At 43.8% G+C, this 22,902-nt stretch overlaps 1 protein-coding gene across 1 annotated transcript in view; it reads right to left on the minus strand.

Annotated features, from left to right (window-relative positions):
* PRPF8 (pre-mRNA processing factor 8) overlaps positions 1-22,902 on the minus strand; it is a 2,252,227-nt gene that overhangs the window by 2,057,700 nt on the left and 171,625 nt on the right. Inside the window, exon 8 of the mRNA XM_044054875.1 lies at positions 15,866-16,056. Within this exon, the coding sequence (XP_043910810.1) occupies positions 15,866-16,056 (191 nt within the window). The remainder of the gene's footprint in view (positions 1-15,865; positions 16,057-22,902) is intronic.

The raw sequence follows: 22,902 nt of genomic DNA on the forward strand, positions 1-22,902 counted from the left end.
GAACCATGGACCGTCCAGTGCATATTTCCGAAGATAGGGGAACCATACCCGATGAGGCCAGTAAGGAGCAACTAAGATCATTTTGCTCCCCAAGTGAGACGCCTTTTGGATCACTCTGGGAAGGAGGGGAACTGGGGGGAAGGCGTATAGCAAATCGGTGGGCCAAGGATGGGCTAGTGCGTCCATAGGGCTGTCCCCCGGAGCTGGAGTGAGGGAGAAGAACTTTTTGCACTTCGCGTTCAGCGGGGTTGCGAAGAGGTCGCAACAAGGAATTCCCCATTTGCTGAAAATCTGAGTTGCCACTGAATTGTTCAGAGACCACTCGTGAGGAGAGAGGATAGTTCTGCTCAGTCTGTCGGCTATCACATTGGATTTGCCAGGGATATGAGTTGCTATCAGAAAACGTCTGGTCGCCACTGCCCATTCCCATACTCTCATGGCCTCTCTGCAAAGAGGGTAGGATCTGGTTCCTCCCTGCTTGTTCAGGTACCAGACCACTGACATGCTGTCGGAGTGAACGGCAATCATGCCCTGAGGGAGGTAATCGTGGAGGGCTTGTAGCGATAGAAGCACCGCCCTCATTTCCAAAATGTTGATATGAAGAAGACTCTCTTCTGAACGCCATTTGCCTTGGACTGACCTGCCCAGGAAATGCCCCCCCCCCCCCCCCATCTGGGAGGCGTCCGTAGTCAAAGTGGCCATAGGAGGAGGAGGAACGAAGGGTCGACCCTGATCCAGATTGGAGGGCACCAGCCACCAGCGAAGGTCCCGTTTGCAGGTTTCCGTGATCCGTATGAGGTGACTGAGAGGGAGATCCTGAAAGGACCACTGTGTTGAAAGAAGCCACTGGAGAATTCTCATATGCAACCTTGCTAGGGGGACTAGAAGAACAGTGGTGGACATAGATCCCAATAGCTGCAGGACCATTCTGGCTGGAGCTTTGGATCTGAGAAGTAAGGCTCGAACTTGAGCTTGTATGGTTTGTATCCTTTCTGTAGGAAGATAGACCCGCGTTCGGTTTGAGTCTATCTCTACTCCGATGAATCTTATGCGTTGAGATGGCAGCAACACAGACTTTGGCCAATTAAAGGTGATTCCAAGGGAAGTGCCCAGTGATATTGTGGCTAGTAGGTTCTGCAGTAGTAGACACCTGGAGGTGGCAGTTAGGAGCCAGTCGTCTAGATACGGAAACACCTGGAATCCTAGACTCCTCAGGTGAGCAGTCACGACCGCCAAACATTTGGTGAACACCCTGGGGGCTGTGGTGAGACCAAAGGGCAGCGTGCGGAACTGAAAATGACTGTCTCCTAGGCTGAAGCGCAAATGTCTCCTGGACTCCTGATCTACCATGATGTGGTAATAAGCGTCCTTGAGATCTATGGAGCACATCCAAACACCTTTCTCCAGCAGTGGGAGAATGGATTGTAGGGTGACCATTCGGAACTTGGACTTTTTGACTGAACGATTTAGAATGCTGAGATCCAAAATGGGCCTCAAGTCCCCGGTCTTTTTTGGCACCAAAAAGAATCTCGAGTAAGTCCCTAATCCGATCTGGTCTGCATGGACCGGTTGGATGACTCCTTTTTGAAGCAGCTTTGAGACTTCTAAGGCTGCAATTTCCCGTTGACTGGGTGGCGGGTCCGGGATTTTCTTGGACGGAGGTGGGGAGTGAGAAAAAGGGATGGCGTAACCTCCGGCGATAATTCGAAGCACCCATCGGCCTTGAGTGATACCTTCCCAGGCTTTTAGGTGCCTCGAAAAACTACCCCCGACTGGCTCCGGAGCTGCACAGTCGGGCAATCCCTCAGGGATTGTGAAAGGCTGAAGAGCCACGAAAGGACTCGCGGTCTCCAGTGTTGCGGGGGCCTCTGGGACGGCGTCTTCCAGAAAAATTTCCCCCTCCTCTGCCTCTAGAAGGGGGATCGTCCTGCTGTGAGGGATAAGACTTCTGGGATATACGGAACCACATTTTCCCTCCTCTTTTAGCCATGGGATAAGGCCGAAAGGGAGTGGAAAATCGTGCCCCTACGGCAGTCAAAGTCTTACCTTCTTGCTCGCAGCGGGTCAATGTGTCCTTTACCTTGGGTCCAAACAAAGAGGACCCATCAACGGGAGCGTCGGCAAAGGAAGACTTGAAGGCTTCTGCAAAATTACACAGGCGGAGCCAGGCTTGCCTCCATAGAGCAATACCCGTACCCGCCGCTCTACTCGCCCCCTCGGCCGCATATGAAATAAGCCTCATGGACGAGTTAGATATCGATGACAGCGTAGTCAACTGAGAGCCAACCGTCTGGGCCAGCTGCTCAGGTAGGTTACCCAAGAGGGTATCTGAAAGCTCCTTGATCAGATCCCTCTGAAACCTGGTGAAGTGCGTTAAATAGTTCAGGGACCTTAAGGTAAAGGCCGCTGAACTAAGGGTGCGCTTCCCGTACCGATCCATGCTCCTAGACTCCTTATTAGGAGGATGGACGGACGTCGAAGCCTCTGCTACATCTTGCTGGGTAGCAGATGCCACCACCAAGGCATCTACAGCCACACCTTTTGTCAAAAACTCCTTCTCTGGGGGTGCTGATAGGAACTTATTTGGGCGAGCAGGCACCGGTTCCACAGAGTCTGGATGTTCCCACGCCCTTGACAGATCAAATCTAGGAGCTCAAGGGCGGAGACACCCAGGAGGCGGAGGGCTGAGCCCGAGGCCTTAAGGAACACCGGCTCGTCAGCAGAAGGGGGTTTGGAGTGCCAGCCGCCTCGTTGTTTGAGGGCTTCCAGGATGTCTGCAAAGGAGACATCATCTGAGGACAACAGGGACCCCTCTGCATCATCAAGATCAGTGTCTGGCGTGAGAGACTCATCGGGGAGTCAACGTGCTTCCTATTGCACGATCTTTTCCTTGGGGTTCCTCTGAAGAAGCTTCAGAGGGACCTCCAGGAGGGGGGGGGAACCCCAGTGGGGGTGACCTCAGGCCCCGGGGCTCCGCTGTCTAAGGACAGGGGGACTGCCAAAGACCCAGTCTCCGTATGTAGGGAAGGTGCTGGTGAGACCGTGGAGGTAGCCAAAGAAGATTTGGCTAACGCACTCCTCATGGCCCTGAAGGCCGGACCACCAGAATCCTGGGAAGGTCCAACCCCCGTGGCCACAACAGTAGACGGTACCCCCGCAGCCGACGCACCGAGAGGAAGGCTTGGAACCGAAAACATCAGTTCCGAAGCGTCCCCCCAGGGCCGACAGAGGAGGTCCGTGTACCGAACTCCGACTCGAGAGCCGGGGTTGGAGTAAGGGTCGGGGCCGACCCGAAAACCTCCATCGGCTCCACCAGCACCGGCTCCAACAGTGCCGAGGCTGTTGGAGGAGGAACCAGAACTACAGGGTGGGCCATCGTTTCCGAAGCCGAATGGGCTGGAGCCGAAACTAATTTTTGGAACACAGGAGACTGAAAAAGTCTTAGGAGTACCCTGTCGATGTCCGATTCAGACATCTTGGAAGATTTAGATGAAACCGATCGGGTCCAAACAGACTTCTCCATCGGCTCCAAAGGACTGGGGGACCGGCTCCGAATGGACTCAACCAATACCGGTGCCGAGGGAGATCCCAAAACAATTTCCCTCGGTGCCGAGGAGGGCTTCGGCACCGAAGGGGAAGAGTCTGAGCCGGCAACCCTCATCGGCTCCAAAATCAGTGGAGCCGATGAAGGTGACCCACCTCTCGAAGCCCCAGTCATCGGCTCCGAAACCAGAGGAGTCGAGACTGGGGGCATCGAGGCAGACCTTTCCGCCCTCGGCTCCGAAGTCCGTGGAGCCGATGGAGAAGCCTGCCTGGATTTCTTGATAGTCGGTTCCGACGGGCTGGTCAGAGCCGACGCTTTCTTTTTCTTAGTTGGAAAGGATGAGGAAGATAAGGCCTCCTCGAAGGAGGGTTTAATCAGCCCTTTCAAGATTAATTTATTCTTCCTCTCTTGGAGGACCCTAGAGGAAAAGGCGTGACACACGCTGCAGGACTCCTGTAGGTGTCTGGCGCCTAAACAGTATACACACGAGGAGTGATCATCAGTTATCGACATTTTATAACTGCACCTCGTGCACTTCTTAAACCCTGAGGGTCTATGTTCTTTAGACATGTCTCTGAAACAGTCACTAAAACAGTGGTAAAGAACACTCTGTAGTCAGAAAAAAACACAGATTTTAAACAATAAAGTTTTTTTTTTTTTTTTTTTTTTTAAACGATAAATCAAAATACCAGTACAATACAATTATGACCAACAGCAAAAAAGGAGGGCCAAGAACCCTCTAACTCAAACAGGTACTTGACCTCCTTAAAAGAAACAAACTGCTAATGAATAGGGAAGGCCCCTCTAACTTAAACGGGAAACCTTTCCCTAAACAAACACACAAATTTACCACAAAAGTATATCAAAAAACACTCGTACAACAACAACAGCTGTTAAAACAGCTTTTGGGTAAGAATAAGAGAATTTCCTGACAGGAAAACTAGAAAAAAACACAGCACTTAGCTCAGCCAAGTTTGAGACCACGTCCTAGCTTGTAAGCGGCAAACGAGATCTGGGGGATTAGCGGTGGGGCATCCTGGGATAGAGAATAGCTCAGCCAATAAGAGGCTTCGCTCTATAGCATAGTGTGCAGAGTCGGAGCCGAGGGATCGGCTCCGAGCCCATCAGTACAGAATGTAGGTGAGATAGGATCACATAACATCCGCCCACATCTCAGCAGTGGAACCCTACAGGCCAAGAGAGTAGCAGGGGTGTGTCTACTATGAATGAGGAGGTCGAAACCTTGATTTTCATGACGAAGAGGTGGCAGCAAAGACTGTACCTCGTAGAAGTGAAAGGATCCACCAGCAACAAAAATCATACTACAACACAAACAATAATGACAGCTCCCACAATGGCCAAGGTGAAAATTTTCAGAACCGTTAACTAAACCAAGCCCCAGCAACCAGCACACTACCAGAATCAGAGAAAGAACAAGAAGGGGAACAGAACGAGGAAGTTAACTTTGATGCAGGTAGCAGTTCTTGTAAATTGCTTTACAACAAAGAGAATAACTTTATTATCTATAATTTCTCTAGCCTGACTATAGATGGAGCCTTAGCGGAGCTATTTGCAAAAGGGTTGACTTTTGTGCTACATTATCGAGCAAACCTTGCCTCTTCGCTTACAGACCTAAAACTGTTTGTGCGCAAACTTAACCTAAATCTCATCTTAGGTGAAAATACTACCAGAAAAGATGAGTTCCACATTCCTAGTACATTTAATCCACCCTTGCACCCAATCTTAGACCTGTTCAAGCACATTTGTGAGATGGACTTCAGGAATGAATTGGTGAAAAATAAAACCAACAAGAATTATGCAAGAAGTATTACTGCAAGAGAGAGGCAATTAGATGAATTGCAAATGAGCAGTTTGAGAATAATGAAACCTGACAAGGGAGGGGGGGACTGGTTATGACGAACATTAGTGACAATAGTACTAGAATGTTACAAATACTCAACACAGATGCTTACAAAGAGGTTTCTAGAAACGAGTTAAATACATCTTACATTCACGTTAAACCTTTCATATCTGAATTGTTCACTGGAAGCAGAATAGATATTAATCTATTCAACTACTCATCTATGTCAGTGCCCAGAATACCCAATATCTTTGGGGTACCTAAAATGCAGAAAGATATAAGCAACCCTCCCTTGCGACCACTAGTTGACACCAGAAATAGCACAACATATGCATGTGCAAAATATTTTGATTCTGTGCTACAAAAATATGTAACTAGTGAGAAAAATTTGCAAGGACTCTTGCTCGTTCCTACATTGCCTAAATATTTTACAATATGACAATAGTCAATTTTTTAACACTAGATGTTAAGGACTTGTACACGTCCATCCCACACATGGAGGGGATAGAGAGACTTAGCCACATTCTGAGAATCAAGGGTGTACCTAATGATACAATAAGTTTGCTTAGTGAACTATTGGACATTATTTAGTCCAATAACTATGTAATCCTTGACAAAAGATTGTTTTTACAACTATCAGGGATAGCCATGGGGTCCCCCGTGTGGGGCCAGTTTAGTAATGGCTGACTGGGGACACAAATTTCTCCTACAGAACAACTGGGTCCAACACAAAGGTACACTACTACACTAGATTCTTGGATGACATCTTCATGGTGATTAGGGGCAACAATGACACAGCTAATGCAATTGTCAGTTACATTAATGAGACAACTGACTTTTTGCAGTTCACATCACAATTTGGTGCAAATCCCATATCATACTTGGATGTTCTGATTCGTAAAGATACAACTAGTGAATGCTACAACGCACGTATATATAGAAAAGAAACTTACACTAACAGTTTTTTGCACTTTTCTAGCTGCCACCCCTACCACCAGAATAAGTCAGTAGTAAAAGGACAGTTGGTCAGGGCAGCTAAGATGACCTCCCTAGATAGTGACTTCTACTTAGAAAATAATAACTTGAAAGATGTTCCCTAGGAGGGGTTACCCTATACAGATGTTGAATCTGCTTATTAAAGAGGTGATCGACAAGCGTACAAACGGAGTGTACAAACCTATTTTAAGTCAAAATCAAATTGATGCACCCACTGATACTATAGTTATACATATTGAAGGGAACACTAACAGTAATGTATTCCGTAATTTTAATAATTTCATTACTTCATTCAGTGTAGATGCTCTTGACTTATGTGGGATCATCAGGAAGAACTGGGACCTACTATGGTCAGACACCTTTATAAGTAAGAAAGTGGCTCACACACCTAGAATTACCTTCAAAAGAGGAGCTAATTTAAAATACCTAGTTGAAAGAAACTCAAACTCTAGTCAGTAGATGTGGGATGTATAAATGTGGTATGTGTAAGTACTGTAAACATATGGATGTGTGTTAGAAGTTTAAGATCAAAGGCACTCAATACACCACCAGATTTAGATTAAACTGCCAGTTTAAAGGGGTCGTATACCTAGTCCAAATGCCAAATGTGTCCCGTATTCTATATAGGGAAAACAGATAGGAAATTATGGGAGAGAATATATGAACATCTATACTACACTGGCAAACTGAGCAAAGACAGTGTCCTAGCTAAACATACCCGTGAATACATGGATCACAGGTTTTTGTTCAGGGCAATAGACGAAATTATACCCGATAACATGGGAGGTTCAGATTCCCTCGAACGTTTAGAATCAATATGGTAGATGAACACCAACGCAGGGCAGTATCCAGGTCTAAATGAAAGATGTTCTATTGTATGTATTCTGAAATTAAAAAACCCTTGCTAGATAGGGTTTTACATATAGAATTCATGTAAAATATGTATCAACTGTACATAAGATCTTAAAAATCAACAGTATGAACGAACATGGGTTCATCATGTCATTTTAGTATTTTAGATATCTGGTACTTATAAAGTACAAAAACTTTTATAGGCATTTTATGGTATACAAGAACATTTAGTATTGTTTCTTCTGTAGAGTTAGGGTTTGAGTTTTGCATGTGGGTGTGTCTAAATGTGTCTGCAACACTTTTGTAGTCTTTAGAAACTGTAGTTTCTATGAGTAGTAGTTTTCAATTTGTTGTCAAGAAGAATGAAATGAACTGATTAAAAATACTGGTTAATTACCTAACTAACTACTACTCACTGACTATTTTAAGGGCATGCTCTCAATGTTGTTTTTATCTGAAGAAGTCACAGTATTTACTGTGATGAAAAGCACTTCATTTTGGATTAAACTGCTTGTTCTTAAGTTTTGTGTTTGGTGCCTTCCTTCCTGCAACCGGTTTTCAGGAATGCGATCTTATCCACTATGGGGTAGGTTTTCCATGGAGCTTGTGGCAGAAATGAATGCAATGGGTTATCCACTTGGAAATGGCTTGCTTTGAAATGGCCTTCCCCTCTGCCCCTGCAGCAAAGCCAACTAGCAGCTGTTCAGATTTTCTGAGAGGCTTAGTCCTGTCCAAATAAAATCTAAGTGGCTTGCTTTGAAATGGCCTTTCCCTCTGCCCCTGCAGCAAAGCCAACTAGCAGCTGTTCAGATTTTCTGAGAGGCTTAGTCCTGTCCAAATAAAATCCAAGTGGTCTGTGCACGTCCAGAGAGTGCAGTATTCATTCTCCTTTGTTTTGTGGATTAGGGGCAAAAGGTAGGCAAATGAATGGACTGATTTAGGGTCACATTAGAAACCACCTTGGGCAAAATGGAAGGATTGGTCCTGAGGGAAACCCTGTCTGCATGTTAGATAATGAAGGGTTCCACTGCCATGAGGGCCTGTAATTCAAACACTCTTCTTGCTGAACTGATGGCTAGAAGGAAGGCTGTTTTCCGAGAAAAGAATGGCAACTCTGCTGTTGCAGCTGGCTCAAAGGGAGGGAGAGTGAGCTTTTCCAATACAAAGTTAAGGTCGCAGGCTGGAGTCGGGGTTCTTAAATTTTTGGCCCCTCTAAAGAAGTGCTTCAGCAGGGGGTGAGAGAAGAGGGGTGGCTCAGTATTATAATGAGCTGAAATGGCAGAGGCATGAATTTTAATTGACGAGAAGGATAGGCCTTTGTGAAGCATATCTGTCAAGTACTGAAGAATATGAGGTAAGCTGGGCATCGTTGTGCCCATCTCCCCTGAGTGTGGCTCCAGGAACAGTATCTTGTCCACTTTTCAGCATAGGATTTTCTAGTACTAGGCCTCCTTACCTCCAGAATGACATCTAGCACCTGCTTACTGAGGGATGCTATTGGAGAGCTCAAGGAATTAGCCAGGCTGCAAGGTTCAGGGTTTGAAGCTGAGGGTGCAGAATCTGGCCCATCTGCTGGGACAGCAGGGAAGGGGATCTGAGGCAGGTGCCATCGTTCCAGCAGTGTCATGCTGCGCAAGAGGGGGTACACCAGTGCTGGCGTGGCCAGTCTAGTGCAATCAGTATTGTCCTTGGCTTGTCCTATTTGATCTTTAAGCAGCACCTTCGAGAGGAGAGGCAGAGGGGAAAATGCATGAACAGAGAGGCTTTCCCATGTAAAGGACAGGGCATTCACTTTTCAAGCTTGACTGTGGGGAGTCCTTCTGCAGAATTTGTCCAATTGGTAGTTCTGAGGGAAGGCAAACAGGTCTACCTCTGGAGTCCCCCATTTGTTCCTCAAGAGGTTGAATATTTTTGGTTACAGTTTCCATTCATGTGGGTTTATGAGATTTCTGCTCAAGTAGTCTGCCAGTGAATTTAGCTTGCCTGGCAGGAACTGAGCTTGTAGGTTCACTTGGTAGCTCAAGGCCGTATTCCAGAGAGCCATGGCTAGTCTGCAGAGAGGGTACGACTGGGCCCCCCCCCCTGCTTGTTTATGAACCACACAACTGTGGTGTTTGTCTGTCTTTACCAATAGCTGTCCTGGAAAAATGCGAACTTTGAAGGCTGTCAGGGAATTCTGTACAGCTAACATTTCTTCTTGGTTGATACGCAGGTACATCTGTCCCGGGTTCCATTTGCCCTGAATGCACTGCTCTGCCAAGTGAGACCCCATGCATAGTCTGATGAGTCTGTTAGGGTTTGGACGGCAGGGGTAGAGTGAAAGGGAACCCCTTGTAGCAAGCCTCTGCCCACCAAAGGAACTCTGTCTTTATGCAAGGAATGATAGGAATCATTGATTCTAGGTCCTGAGAATGTTGACATCATAGGCTTTTTAGATACCATTGTAGTTTCCTCATATGCAGTCTTGCATATGGAATTAGTAGAATGCAAGTGGACATGAACCCCAGGGCTTGCAGAATTTTTTCCTTGCAGATAGCTGGGGTTTTGTGGCCAATAGTTTGAAGTAGGTTGTAAAATAAATTTGTTTCACTGGAGTGAGAAAGGCCATCTGGGAAGTTGTGTTCAAGCTTGCTCCCAGGAATACAATCTGTTGGCAGGGTGCTAGGTGAGATTTATTTTCATTTATGCTGTACCCCAGAGAGGTTAGAAGTTTCTTTACGAATGCCAGATGTTGTAATAGCAAGTCCTGGCTTTCTGCCTGAATCAGACAATTGTCCAAGTATGGGTATATTTGAATATTTCTCTGCCTGCAAAATGCAATGGCTGGAGCTAGACACTTTGCGAATACCCTGGGTGCAGTAGATAAGCCAAAGGGAAGTGCACAGAACTAAGAGCCTGCCTTGAAGCGTAGGTATTTCCTGCAAGATTCCCTTACTGGAATGTGCAAATAAGCTTCCTTTAAGTCCAAGGTTGACAACCACGGAAGTAAATAGTGTGGGAAGAAATAGCCAGGGAATTGTTATGGCTAGGCTTGTATAGGCCCTAGGGCCGATAGCCTAGTACCAACCTATGAACCTTTGCCTAGCACAGGAAGAAGCTGTTAAAGTGTTAGCATTTTGAATTTTGGAATTACCAAAAAGGTGTTAAGAATAGAGAGGTCCAGGATAGGATGCCAGGAGTTGTCTTTTCTGGGTACCAGGAAAAGTCTGGAATAAAAACCTTGTCCCGCTTGTTCTGCTGGGACAGGTTGAATAGCCCTGATATTTAGAAGAGAGAGAACCTGCTGTTGGGCCTCCGCCCACTGACTTGGGAGTAGGTCTGGCCAACCGTTTGGGGCTGGTAGGGAGTGGAAGTGGAATCTGTACCCTTGGGAAACTATACTCAAAACCCATTTGCCCTGGGTAATGAGTTCCCAGTTTTTTGCATGCAAGGCAACTTTCCTCCTAAGGGAGCAGGCAGTTGAGGAGGGCTTGGGAGGGCTAAGGTTAAGTCATCGTGCCATTTTTCTATAGGGGGTGGCTTACTGCTCCTTGCTTTGGAAGTGGGAACCCCCCCCCCCCACACACACTGCTTACGCCTGTGTGCAGTCCGAAACTGTAACCTAGGTGGTCTGCTGTTCCTGGTTTTGGACTGAGAGGGCCTGGAAGAGACTGGAACGGACCAATTCTTTGAAGGCCAATGCCTATTAAATCTGGGAGGCTGTACTTGTATCAGTCTTTAACAGTTTGCATAGACTTAGCTTTTTCCTCCATCCTTCTGAGGACTTCTGATTTGTTGCCAAACAGGCGGTCTTGGTTTAAGGGGACATCCAGTAATTTAGCTTTAACATGATCTGGCAAGTTTTGCTCCTTAAGCCAAGTTAGTCTTCTAAGTACAGACCCAGTGACAAGAGCCCTGCAAGATGCTTCTAAAGAGTCAAAACCACATTGCAAAGTATGTTTACCAACTTGTTCTGCAGAATGCATTAAATCCTGTAATTCTGTGTGTTCAGCACAGTCAGGAATCAACATAATTTTCTGTTTAATTAGTCCCATAATATGCTGTTGGTACTTTACATATGAAACTGGCAATTTAAAGCCCTAATGGCCAAAGTAGCAGAAGTGTATACCTTCTTTCCCCATCTGTCTAAGGCTCTAGAATCTCTATCAGAAGGGGTAGGATTTTTGGCAGAAGTAGCCTTAATGCCTATTGGTCCTTGGGAAATGGTCTCTGGATCCGCAGTTGGATTCTCGAAGAGGAACTTATGAGAGTCAGGTACTCTAATACCAGTCTGGTTTTCTGGGAGCTAGAGGTAAAGTGTCTGGGGAGATTCCAAGAAAACATCATCTACAATGTCCAGAACAGAAGGGATAGCTAAAGGCCTGTGCTGAGACAGGAGTAAGAATTTCCTAAGCCTTTTTTTGGAGTCAGAATAATCCTGGCTTTCCCAGTGGAAGTGCTCCCTAAGAGTGTGCAAGGCTTCACCAAAGGAAAAGTCTTCTGGAGGGGAAACAGAGGGAATGGAATCCAATCCTCTGCATCAAAATCCTCATAGGTAGACAAGGGCAAATCCTGGTAATCAGAAGGAACAGAAATATCAGGTTCTTCATCAGAAGGAAAATCAGTTTGAGGTCTCAAAGGGGGAAGGCGGGCTTCCCCTAATTAAGGTAATAAGGTCTTCAGCCATTCTAAGCATTTGTTTTTTAGGCATATGGGCCTGAGCATGCGGTTTGGACGTCTGGTTTTTAGGCGTGGTGCGAGTTTTAGGCCTGGAAGAAGATGGCATCTGTTTGACATGCAAGCCTGTAGGCCTGAATACACCCTCAGAAGCCGGTGCCTGCACACCGGTTCCGGACCCATCCAAGGTAGAGACATCCGCAGGTTCCATAGTCTAATCATCTCGTGGCATACCGGACTCTGAATGGGTCTCAGTAGAGGCCTGCGAATCTGAAGTAGCGGGTATCAGGGGCTGCGAAAGCGCCTCACTGAGTACCAGCGGATGGGTGACTAGCTTAACAGAAGCGTCATAGGCAGTTTTGGAACTATGCAGTCTGTCTCTGTCTTTATCCTTACGTTTTTTCGGAAGATCGGTAGTCGGATGGCTTGACGAAGCCATTTCGAAGTACTGATACAGAGCATCAAAATAATTTTCTGCAAAGATAGCCAGATGACCAATAGTTCGGGGGTTGAACAAGGCACAAAACCGACAGCGAGGAACGTAGTGGTCTGGGCCTAAGCAGGGAATGCAGTACGAATGAAAATCTTTATGAGGTATTTGCTTTCCACAGGTAAGACAATTGTTAACTTTTACTGACATCGGTTGGAGCAAGAAAAAAAAAAGTCACCAACGGGGTACTTCTCTTTTTTTTTTTTTTGAAGACTTCGGTTCTGAAACTCGAAACCGAAAATTTCAGGAGTCGGCCGACTGGCACTTGCGGACTGCTTCGGGCACCGCATGGCAAGAAAGACTGATGTAATGGCGTCGGCTGCATGTTTTATACCCCTGATGACCTGACGTCATGGAAGAAGAGACCGCATCCGACACAGGAATCCAAACTTTGGTATTCAGGCCAGCTAAGGGCTACCTGCAGGCAGATAATCCAAAAGTGATGACTGCAACAGTGAAACACGAAGAACACCAAGGTTGTTCTCTTCTCCACTTATAAGTTCATAGGTTCATACTAGGCTATCTGCCCTAGGGCATTTATAAGCCTATCCAGAATATGTTTGGCTTTCGCCACCCATTTTAAATTTATTTTGCTATGCCCTTTTTCGAGGTTAGTATACTGTGACTCTGTCTAACAGTGACACAGAAGTGATACCCGGGGTAAACCTACGATCTCCCATCCACTCATCAAGATTCCTCTTGAAGACAGTCAATGAGGGACTCTGCCTAACCTGGACTGGGATTTTATTCCAGAGTGAAGGGAGCCTCTGGGTTATGAATCTGTCCCTCCAGCATGTCCTATTTATTTCAGTGCTGAGGTTCAAGTCTCTCGAGCACGTAGCTCGATGGGATTTGGATTTTCTGAGGTGCAGCATGTCCATTAATTCCTTATTATTCAATTTAGCAATTTAAGTATTTGCAATCCTAATTCAAATGCTAAAATTTTAAGTCTAGAACCTAAAGATTATAACTCCAAATTAGTGTTTGCTGATATTCTTATAACAATTAAAAATACTTCAGAAACATTAGAATTATATAAAATAATCGATAATTTTCAAAGAATGTTAAAACTACATTTTAATAGTTCCAAACCAAAATATAGCTTTATTAAAAAGAAAAATTAAATGGAAATGTTTCATTTTTAGGTGAAGAATCAGAAACTATGTTATACTTGGGTATTCGCATTTGTAATAGTATAAACAAAACCATAAATTATAACTTATTAACTGTTGGAATAAAATACATATTTTATTTTAAAACAGATTACATATGAAGTCATTTTTATTTCCAAAAAAAATTATAACAATCTCTATTAAGAAACTAATCAAAAGAATAGATTTATAAATTATTGTATCCAAATCTAAGGTGAGTATAAACCAATGTTTTAGATCTTCGCAAAATGGGGGGTTGAATTTTCTTAACAAGAAATCTATATTAAAGCAGTAATAATAAAAATGATTTTTAATTGGAGATGTAAACTATATATCAAATTGGAAAAATCTACAGCTACAGTTAATAAATATCAATAAACTAAACTCAGACTCATTCTAAATTATATAATCTATTCTGGATTTTTATCAGTAAATATTTCCAAATGTCTACAACTTCCCCTTCTAACAACATACTTAAACTCGATCTTACAAATTTTTAAAAGAACATTAAATTAAAAGTCATGGCTTGATTCTTTAATTTCCTTTTCAGTGAATACAAATTTTATTAATAAGCTACCTCCTAATACTTTAATCTCTTGGAACAATAAACACCTTTACTACAGACACCAATGTATCCAAGGAATTACATGCAATTCTGCTGATACTTAATATAAACACTAACGATTCAGGTTTACAATTAGTTTTACATTATAAACTAAGTTTTCACCCTACTCAAACTCTACTATGGTTAAAGTTCCTGAAATTATATTGATGCTACTGGAAATTACTTAAATCAAAAATTTAATAATTTAATTTAGAAATTATATCAAATAACAGTCAAGGATTTTGATAAGAAGTTTTGGAAATTTTGCAAAAGAATTTCCCATAACTTTCACTGACCGAAATAAACAATTTCTTTCCTCTATTAAAAATACTGCTTGGACGCTTTACTGGAGTATACTTATATGCAACTATTTACATAAATTTATAACTTCAGCTATTACTACTAAAATGACAAAAGAGAACCCTGTTGGAGATGTAATAAATTAAAGCAAACTGGTCACATGTTTGACTGTCAAATGGTTCCAAATTTTTCGATAAAAATTCATGATTTTTTAAAGCATTACGGAATAATACATTTATTTTAACAAAAGAAATGTTTCTCTTCAGTGTACTAGAAACTGACATAAAAAAGAAAGACCAACATGGACAACATTAGCAGTAGCCAGAAAAACATATTACTAGAAACTTGAAATAGTCTCCAAAGACGAAATTTGAAGATTTACTCTTCTAAAGGAAGTTGCAATTAAAGAAACCAAAGTAAAATGAGGAAGAATTTTTCCAAAAAACACAAATAATCCTTGGATGAAAGCTTTGACCCTTACTGAATTGGATCGGTTAGCTACTTAAATATTTAGACTACTGTTATGACTGCTGTGTTTTATTCATTATTTTGCTGGTCTCAAGCTTCTGTATATATTGCAAATAGTTGATCTTGTTTTTTTCTTTAAAAGATGATCACATACTTGTATCATATTATGATCAAAGTTGAAATGTGCTGTCATCTGTGTTCTTGCTTACTGAGGAATCAGCACTGACTACATCAAAAGCGCAGTGTTGCAAGCTTTTCTTTGCACAGCTATCAGCTTCTCAAGCAATGAGAGCTTAATACAATGAAAATACATAACTACCACATTGCCTGCAATTTCTGCCATTGTACACAAAGGTATAAATTTGTCAGTGGCCCTCCATTGTACACAAAGGTATAAATTTGTCAGTGGCCCTCAATGTAAAAAAGGTGCAAAGACTGAAGATCCCAACAAGACCACTGCCATGATCAAAGCCAAAAAACGTATTAGAGGATAGGATGAAGGGATGGTTAACAATTAGATGGGCCCTACAGCACAATACAACAGTGGTCCTAATGTTCATATATAAAAAAGGACAGGTGAAATGTGAGTTATCCATCTCAGACAGCCTGATGAAGTTATGGAACAATTTAGACTGTAAAGATACACAGGGGCAACAAGAGAAATACAAGTAATAGTAAGGTACCTGCTTGTATTACATGTGGTGTTTAATCTTCAATCAGATTCAGACATTTTGATATAATGGAAGTAGCTTATTCAATATACAACTTGTACTTTCCATTACTAAATGATCTATAGTCATGCACATTTCAGAAGCTCAAAACAGCACAATATAAAGGCACAGTAAACACAAGTGCTTTCAGTAAATTTAGTGGTTGTATCATAAGAACATCTCAGAAATAGAAACCGCTTAAAGAAATGAAAAATTGCTGTTGATTGCCTTACCAATTCTTAACCAGGGGAATGTCAATGGCCCTTCTTGTCCTTCCAGACCTCAAGTTAAAAGGACGGGGTGACCACAGCAAAGCAATTCCATTAGCTGTGTTATCTGTGTAGAGAGGGGTGTCCTTCATGAAAGGTTCCACACAATCTGGTAGCTCAAACTCTTCGTCATCATCAGGCAGAGGTTCTTGGCTCTACAGATGAAACTCTTTGTTAGACTTTACTGCTCAATAACAAACCACATGGAGAACCAAGCCACTAAAGCTATTCAAAACAAAACTACATGAAAAAACTGATGTGCAAGTCAAAAACAAAACACAAAAGGAGAAGGCAAAAAGCAAGAATGGCGCAGTGGTGGCATTGTCACCTCACAGCAAGAGGTTATCAGGTTAGATTTTCAGCTGGGGTGCCTTCTGTGCTGAGTCTGCATGTCCTCCCCTCTGTTCATGTGGGTTTCCTCTGGGTGCTCCAGTTTCCTCCCACGTTACAAAGACATGCATTTGGAGTGTTTCTCCGCAGGCCTCCACTGAAAATTGGCTTTGTTCCAAGTCGAACTTTCCCATTAAATAAATGTTAAATAAAATAAATAAACCTTCTATGGGCTTTAAATTTCCACAGTGGCATTTACTTTGCTACACCATGCATTCAGTTCCAAAATTAAAAGTCCAATTTTTATTAACTGGGGGGGGGGGGGGGGGCACTCTATCAATGGATCTAGTCTGAACAAGCAGATTCAATTGTACTTACAAGCTTCTAATTTCTATTCATTTGCTCATAGCCATGCAACTCTGTTGTTAGCTATGCATTTAGACTGCTGTAAGAATAAAAACTCCTGGATTAATATACAGCACATCTGCCTGAAAAAAAAATGCAACTGTCAGGAAGCAAATAAAAAGGACTTTTCATGCTTAACTATTTTTTCAATACAATCTGATTCTGTTTTCAACAGATGCAAAAAAAAATTAAGGCAACAATTTAAAATTCACAGCCAAATGTCTAATGCACACAAAGTGTACAGCCTAATAAGAATGAAAGAAAAGGTTGCTACCACCTTTATTTTACTACTTGTTACAAGCTCCTGGATACAGTACTGAGGCAAAGCCAAGTTCTGTAACATATCACCCAAAGGATGGACATCAACCTCCAAGCCTACAAAATGCTGAAAGTACAGCTGTCAAGAAACAAGTGACATCAAGAGGATTTTCCATGTTTCAGAACCAGTCTACTACAAGATTAATTTAGCTCTAACTTCTTCAGCCTACTACTCCCCTTCTACATTCCTGGATCTGATATGTGCATCTACACCCCCCCAATCTCCCATGAATGAGTACTCAAGGCACTATTCACAGCCAGTAACATTGCTTCCATATGTCTTAACACAGTGAGCCACTTACTGGCCAGTTTGAAACAGGTCTCATCAGACCCATTACAGAGGCTATTCAATGTCAGCCTCAAAAAGTACAGTTGTGTACACTTACCATAAATGTAGATGTTCGAGTGTATTCACTGTTGCAGTCATCACATTTGGGTTATCTGCTTGCAGTAGCCCTCAGTTGGCCTGATTAACAAAGTCTTGGGTCCTGCGTCTGTTTCTGTCCCTTCTTCCATGACGTCAGGTCGTCGGGGGTAAAAAACATGCAGCCGACGCCATTACAACAGTTTTTCTTGCCCCAGATGTCAGGTGCCCCCTAAATGGGAAGTAATTAAATCTATAAATATACAAGGTCATACCTCCAACAAAAAAGCAAATACACCAAAAAGCTCTTGAAGATACCAAGGGAAAGTAGAGGTATATCCAACAAAAGAACGGGGCTGGAGGGAGAGTAACCAGGACTGCAACAGTGAATACATTCGAACATCTATATTTATGGTAAGTGTACACAACTGTACTATGTTCTTCGTGTTTCACTGTTGCAGTTCATCACTTTTGGGTAGATTCCCAAAGCTAAGGATGGGAGGAGGAATTTAAATAGAATTAGGACCAGCTAAAAGACCTGCAAGACTGCAGTGGCAAAGCCAGCTCTGGATTTAGAGAAAATTGGCAGATGGTAATGCTTTGTGAAAGTATGTACAGAACTCCAGGTAGCAGCTTCTAGGATGTCCCTGGTTGGAACGCCACTGAGAAAGGCTGTGAAGGTAGATGCAGCCCTGGTAGAGTGGGGTCTGATCCCCTTGCGGGATAGGTTTACCATGGTGTTTGTAGCAGAAATGAATGCAATGGCCTGTCCATTTGGAAATGGTTTTCTTTGAAATAGCCTTACCCTCTGCCCCTGCAGCAAATGCCACCAGCAATTGATCAGATTTCCTTTGAGGTTTAGTTCTGTCAAAGTAGAATGCAAGTTGTCTATGCATATCTAAGGAGTGCAGAATCCATTCCCCTTTGTTCTGTGGATTAGGAAAGAAGGTTGGCAAATGTATGGACTGATTAAAGGCCACACTGGATACTACCTTGGGCATGAAGGAGGGATGGGTCCTGAAGGACACCCTGTCCGCATGAAAGATGATGAAAGGCTCCACTGCCATGAGGGCCTGTAATTCAGATACTTTTCTGGCCGAAGTGATTCCTAAAAGGAAAGCTGTTTTCCAAGAAAGGAATTAAGTCCGAAGTGGCAGCTGGCTCGAAAGGAGGAAGGGTGAGCTTTTCCAATACAAAATTGAGGTCCCAGGCTGGAGTTGGAGCTCTCCTGGGTGGTCGTAGATTTTTGGCCCCTCTGAGGAACTGCTTATGTAAAATCTGAGGTAAATTGGGCACTGTTGTGCTCATCCCTTGAGCTAGGTTCCAGGCACAGAATCTTTTCCATTTTTCAGCGCAAGACTTCCTGGTACTAGGCTCCTAGCCTCTAAAATGATATCCATCACTGGTTTACTGAGGGATGGTAAAGGAGAAATTAAGTAATTAGCCAGGCTGCTAGATTCAGTGTTTGAAGTTGAGTGCAGAATTTGGTTTTCCTGCCGAGACAATAGAGTAGGAATCTGAGGCAGGTGCCATGGAGCCCACAGTGACACACTGCACAAGAGGGCGTACCAATGTTGGCGTGGCCAGTCTGGTGCAATCAAAATCGTCCTTGGTTTGTCTTATCTGACCTTTAGTAGTACTTTGGAGAGCAGAGGCAGAGGAGGAAAGGCATAGACTGATAGGCTTTTCCAGCTGAAGGACAGAGCATCCACTTTCCAAGCTTGTTTATGGGGAGTCCTTGTGAAGAATTTGTCCAACTGATAGTTTTGGGGAGAGGCAAACAGGTCTATATCTGGGCTCCCCCATTTGCTTGTAAACATGTTGAAAATCCTTGGTTCTAGTTTCCACTCGTGTGGGTCCATGAGATTTCTGCTTAGTACGTCTGCCAGTGTATTTAGTTTTCCTGGCAGGAATTGAGCTTGTAAATGTACTTGATAGCTCAGGGCTCTGTTCCACAATGCCATGGCTAGTCTGTAGAGGGGGTAAGAATGTGTACCCCCATGTTTGTTTATGTACCACATAACAGTGGTGCTGTCCGTCTATTAGTAATTGTCCTGGAAGAATGTGGCCCTTGAAGGCTGTCCGAGCATTCTGTACAGCTAACATTTCTTTTAGATTTGATATGCGGGTGCATTTGACTTGGGTTCCATTTGACCCAAATGCACTTCCCTGACTGTTGGGCCCCCCATGCATAGTCTGATGCGTCTGTTAAGGTTTGGGCGGCAGGAGGTAGTGTGAATTGTAGTCTCCTGTTTTGGTAGCAGGCCTCTGCCCACCAAAGGAACTCTAGGCATAGGCAAGATATGATAGGAATCATTGCTTCTAGATCCTGTGAATGTTGACACCATAGGCTTTTGAGATACCATTGCAGTTTCCTCATATGCAGCCTTGCATATGGAATTAGAAGAATGCAGGAGGCCATGAACCTCAAGGCTTGCAGATAGCTGGGTTTCTGTGGCCACTTGTTTGAAGTAGGTTGTCAAATCAATCCGTTTCTATGGCGTGAGGAAAGCCATCTGGGAAGTTGTATTCAAGCTTGCTCCCAGGAATATAATTTGTTGACAGGGTACCAAGTGTGACTTCTTTTCGTTTATGGTGTACCCCAAAACAAGTCATTACCCTTTGAACAAAGGCCAGATGATTCAAAAGTATGTCCTGGCTTTCTGCCTGCATTAGACAATCGTCTAGATATGGGTATATTGAATATTTCTTTGCCTGCAGAATGCAATGACTGGAGCTGGGCACTTTGTGAATACCCTAGGTGCAGTAGATAAGCCAAAGGGCAGTGCAGAGAACTGATAGTGCATGCAGCCTGCTTTGAAGCTTCGGTATCTTCTGCAAGACTCCCTGATAGGGATGTGCAGGTATGCTTCTCTTAATTCTAGTGTTGCCAACCATGTATCTTTGCATAGCATAGGAAGTAGCTAGTGAAGACTCGGCATCTTGAATTTTGGAATCACCAGAAAGGTATTTAGAGTAGAAAGGTCCAGGATAGGACACCATGTATTGCCTCTTCTTGTAGCAACTGAATAGCCCCCATGCTTAAGAGAGTGAGAGTACTTGCTTTTGGACCTCTGTCCACTGATTTGGGGGTAGATCTGGCCACCCGCTTGGTGTTGGTAAGGTGTGGAAGTGAAATCTGTATCCTTGGGACACTATATTTAAAACCTATTTGTCCTGGGTAAAGAGCTCCCAGTTTTTGGCCTGCAGACCAATCTTTCCGCCTAAAGGAGCAGTCAGTTGGGAAGTGCTTGGAAGTTTAAGAAGCAAGTCATTCAGACTTTTTTCCATGGGGGGGGGGGGGTCTTGCTACTCCCTGATTTGGGTGCGGAAACCAACAACTGCTTGGTCTACTGTGTCCCCTGGAACTGAAACCTGGGGTTTCTGCTAGGTCTGGGTTTGGCTTGAGCAGACCTTGAAGAGACTGGAAAGGACCAATTCTTAGAGGGCCAGTGCCTACTAAATCTAGGAAGCTGAACTTGTACAGTTTGCATAGATTTAGCTTTATCTTCCATCTTTTTAAGAACTTCCTCAGCCTTGTTGCCAAACAGGTGGTCCTGATTTAAGGGAGCACCCAGCAATTTAGCTTTAACATGATCAGGTAAGGATTGCTCCTTAAGCCAAGCATGCCTTCTGAGCACAGAACCAGTAACATCAGCCCTGCAAGAGGCCTCTAAAGAATCAAATCCACACTGCAAAGTATGTTTTCTAACCTGTTCAGCAGAATGCATTGAATCCTGTAATTCTTTATTTTCCGCACAGTCAGGAATCCACATCAATTTCTGTTTAAGCAATCCAATAACATGCTGTTGATACTTTAACATATGAAACTGGCAATTTAAAGCCCTAATGGCCAAGGCTGCAGAAGTGTAAACCTTTTTACCCCATCTTTCCAGCGCCCTGGAGTCTCTATCAGAAGGGGTAGGATTTTTAGCAGTAGAAGCCTTAATGCCCTTGGGTCCCTGTGAAATAGTCTCTGGATCTGCAATAGGATTTTTAAAAAGGAACTTGTGTGAATCAGGAAAGTACAGTTTTGTACCTACCATAAATGTAGATGTTCGAGTGTACACCCTGCTACAGTCATCACACTTGGGTTATCTTGTAGTCAGGCGGTCCCCGCAGTCGGCCTGAATTCCAAAGTCTTGGTCCGGCGTCAGTTGCTGTTGCTTCTTCCCCGACGTCAATGTGACAGGGGTATATATAATGCATCCAACGTCATTTTCTTCTGTTTTTCTTGCCCCAGATGTCAGGTGCCCCCAAAAAGGAGGTCAGTAACTAGTACCAATCTAAGAAATTTAGCACAAACACAACATCCCTCCAGCTATAAGCAAATACATCAGAAAGGTATTGTAAAGATTTAGTCAGTTAGGTCAGAGGGGATGGAGGGAAGGTAACCTGGACTACAGCAGAGTGTACACTCGAACATCTACATTTATGGTAGGTACAAAACTGTACTATGTTCATCGTGTTACCCAGCTGCAGTCATCACACTTGGGTAGAATCCCAAAGCTAAGGATGGGAGGAGAAGTCAAAGAGGGTTAGAGGAGGCTAGAAGCCCTGCAGAACTGCAGTGGCGTAGCCAGCTCTAGTCTTAGAGTAAAATGGTAAGTGGTAGTGTTTGGTGAAGGTGTGTACTGAACTCCAAGTTGCAGCTTCCAAAATATCCTTGGTTGGCACCCCCCTGAGGAAGGCTGTAGATATAGCTGCTGCCCTGGTAGAGTGGGGCCTTATGGTAGCAGGAACTGGTTTTCCATGATGGGTATAGCAAAAACGAATGCAATGTCCTACCCATTTGGAAATGGTCTGTTTTGATATAGCCTTCCCTTGCGAAGTAGGCAGCATAGGATACAAAGAGCTGGTCAGATTTTCTGAAAACCTTAGTTTTATCCAAGTAGTAACGAAGTTGCCTGTGAATGTCAAAGAATGCAGGAGTCTTTCTCCTTTGTTCTGTGGATTTGGAAAGAAGGTGGGTAAGTGGATGGTTTGATTTAAAGCCACACTGGATACCACCTTAGGCATGAAGGAAGGATTAGTTCTTAGAGAAACTCTGTCTTGATGAAAAATGAGGAAAGGTTCCACTGCCATTAGAGCCTGCAGCTCTGAGACTCTTCTGGCTGAAGTTATTGCTAGCAGCAGGGCAGTCTTCCATGATATAAACTTTAGATCAGCAGAGAAAGCTGGTTCAAAGTGAGGTAGCGCAAGTTTTTCCAGAACAAAGTTGAGGTCCCAGGTTGGTGTAGGTGCTCTTCTGGGAGGCCTAATGTTTTTTGCCCCTCTGAGGAACTGCCTTAGAAGTGGATGTGAAAATAAGGGTGGATCCGTGTTGTAGTGGGCTGAAATAGCTGATGCGTGGATTTTAATGGATGAAAAAGAAAGGCCTTTGTGCAACATCTCAGTTAAATACTGCAGAATCTGAGGCATGTGAGGCTGAAGGGTATTTTGGCCTTCAGCTTGGTTCCAGGCGCAAAACCTTTTCCATTTGTCTGAGTAGGCCTTCCTGGTGCTGGGCCTCCTAGCTTCCAGAATAACATCCATAACTGCTTGAGGAAGAGGAGCTGGCTGGATGCTTAGGTGATTTGCCATG

Source organism: Protopterus annectens, chromosome 13.part0, assembly GCF_019279795.1.
Source record: "Protopterus annectens isolate FY-2018-M chromosome 13.part0, PAN1.0, whole genome shotgun sequence".
NCBI lineage: Eukaryota > Metazoa > Chordata > Ceratodontiformes > Protopteridae > Protopterus > Protopterus annectens.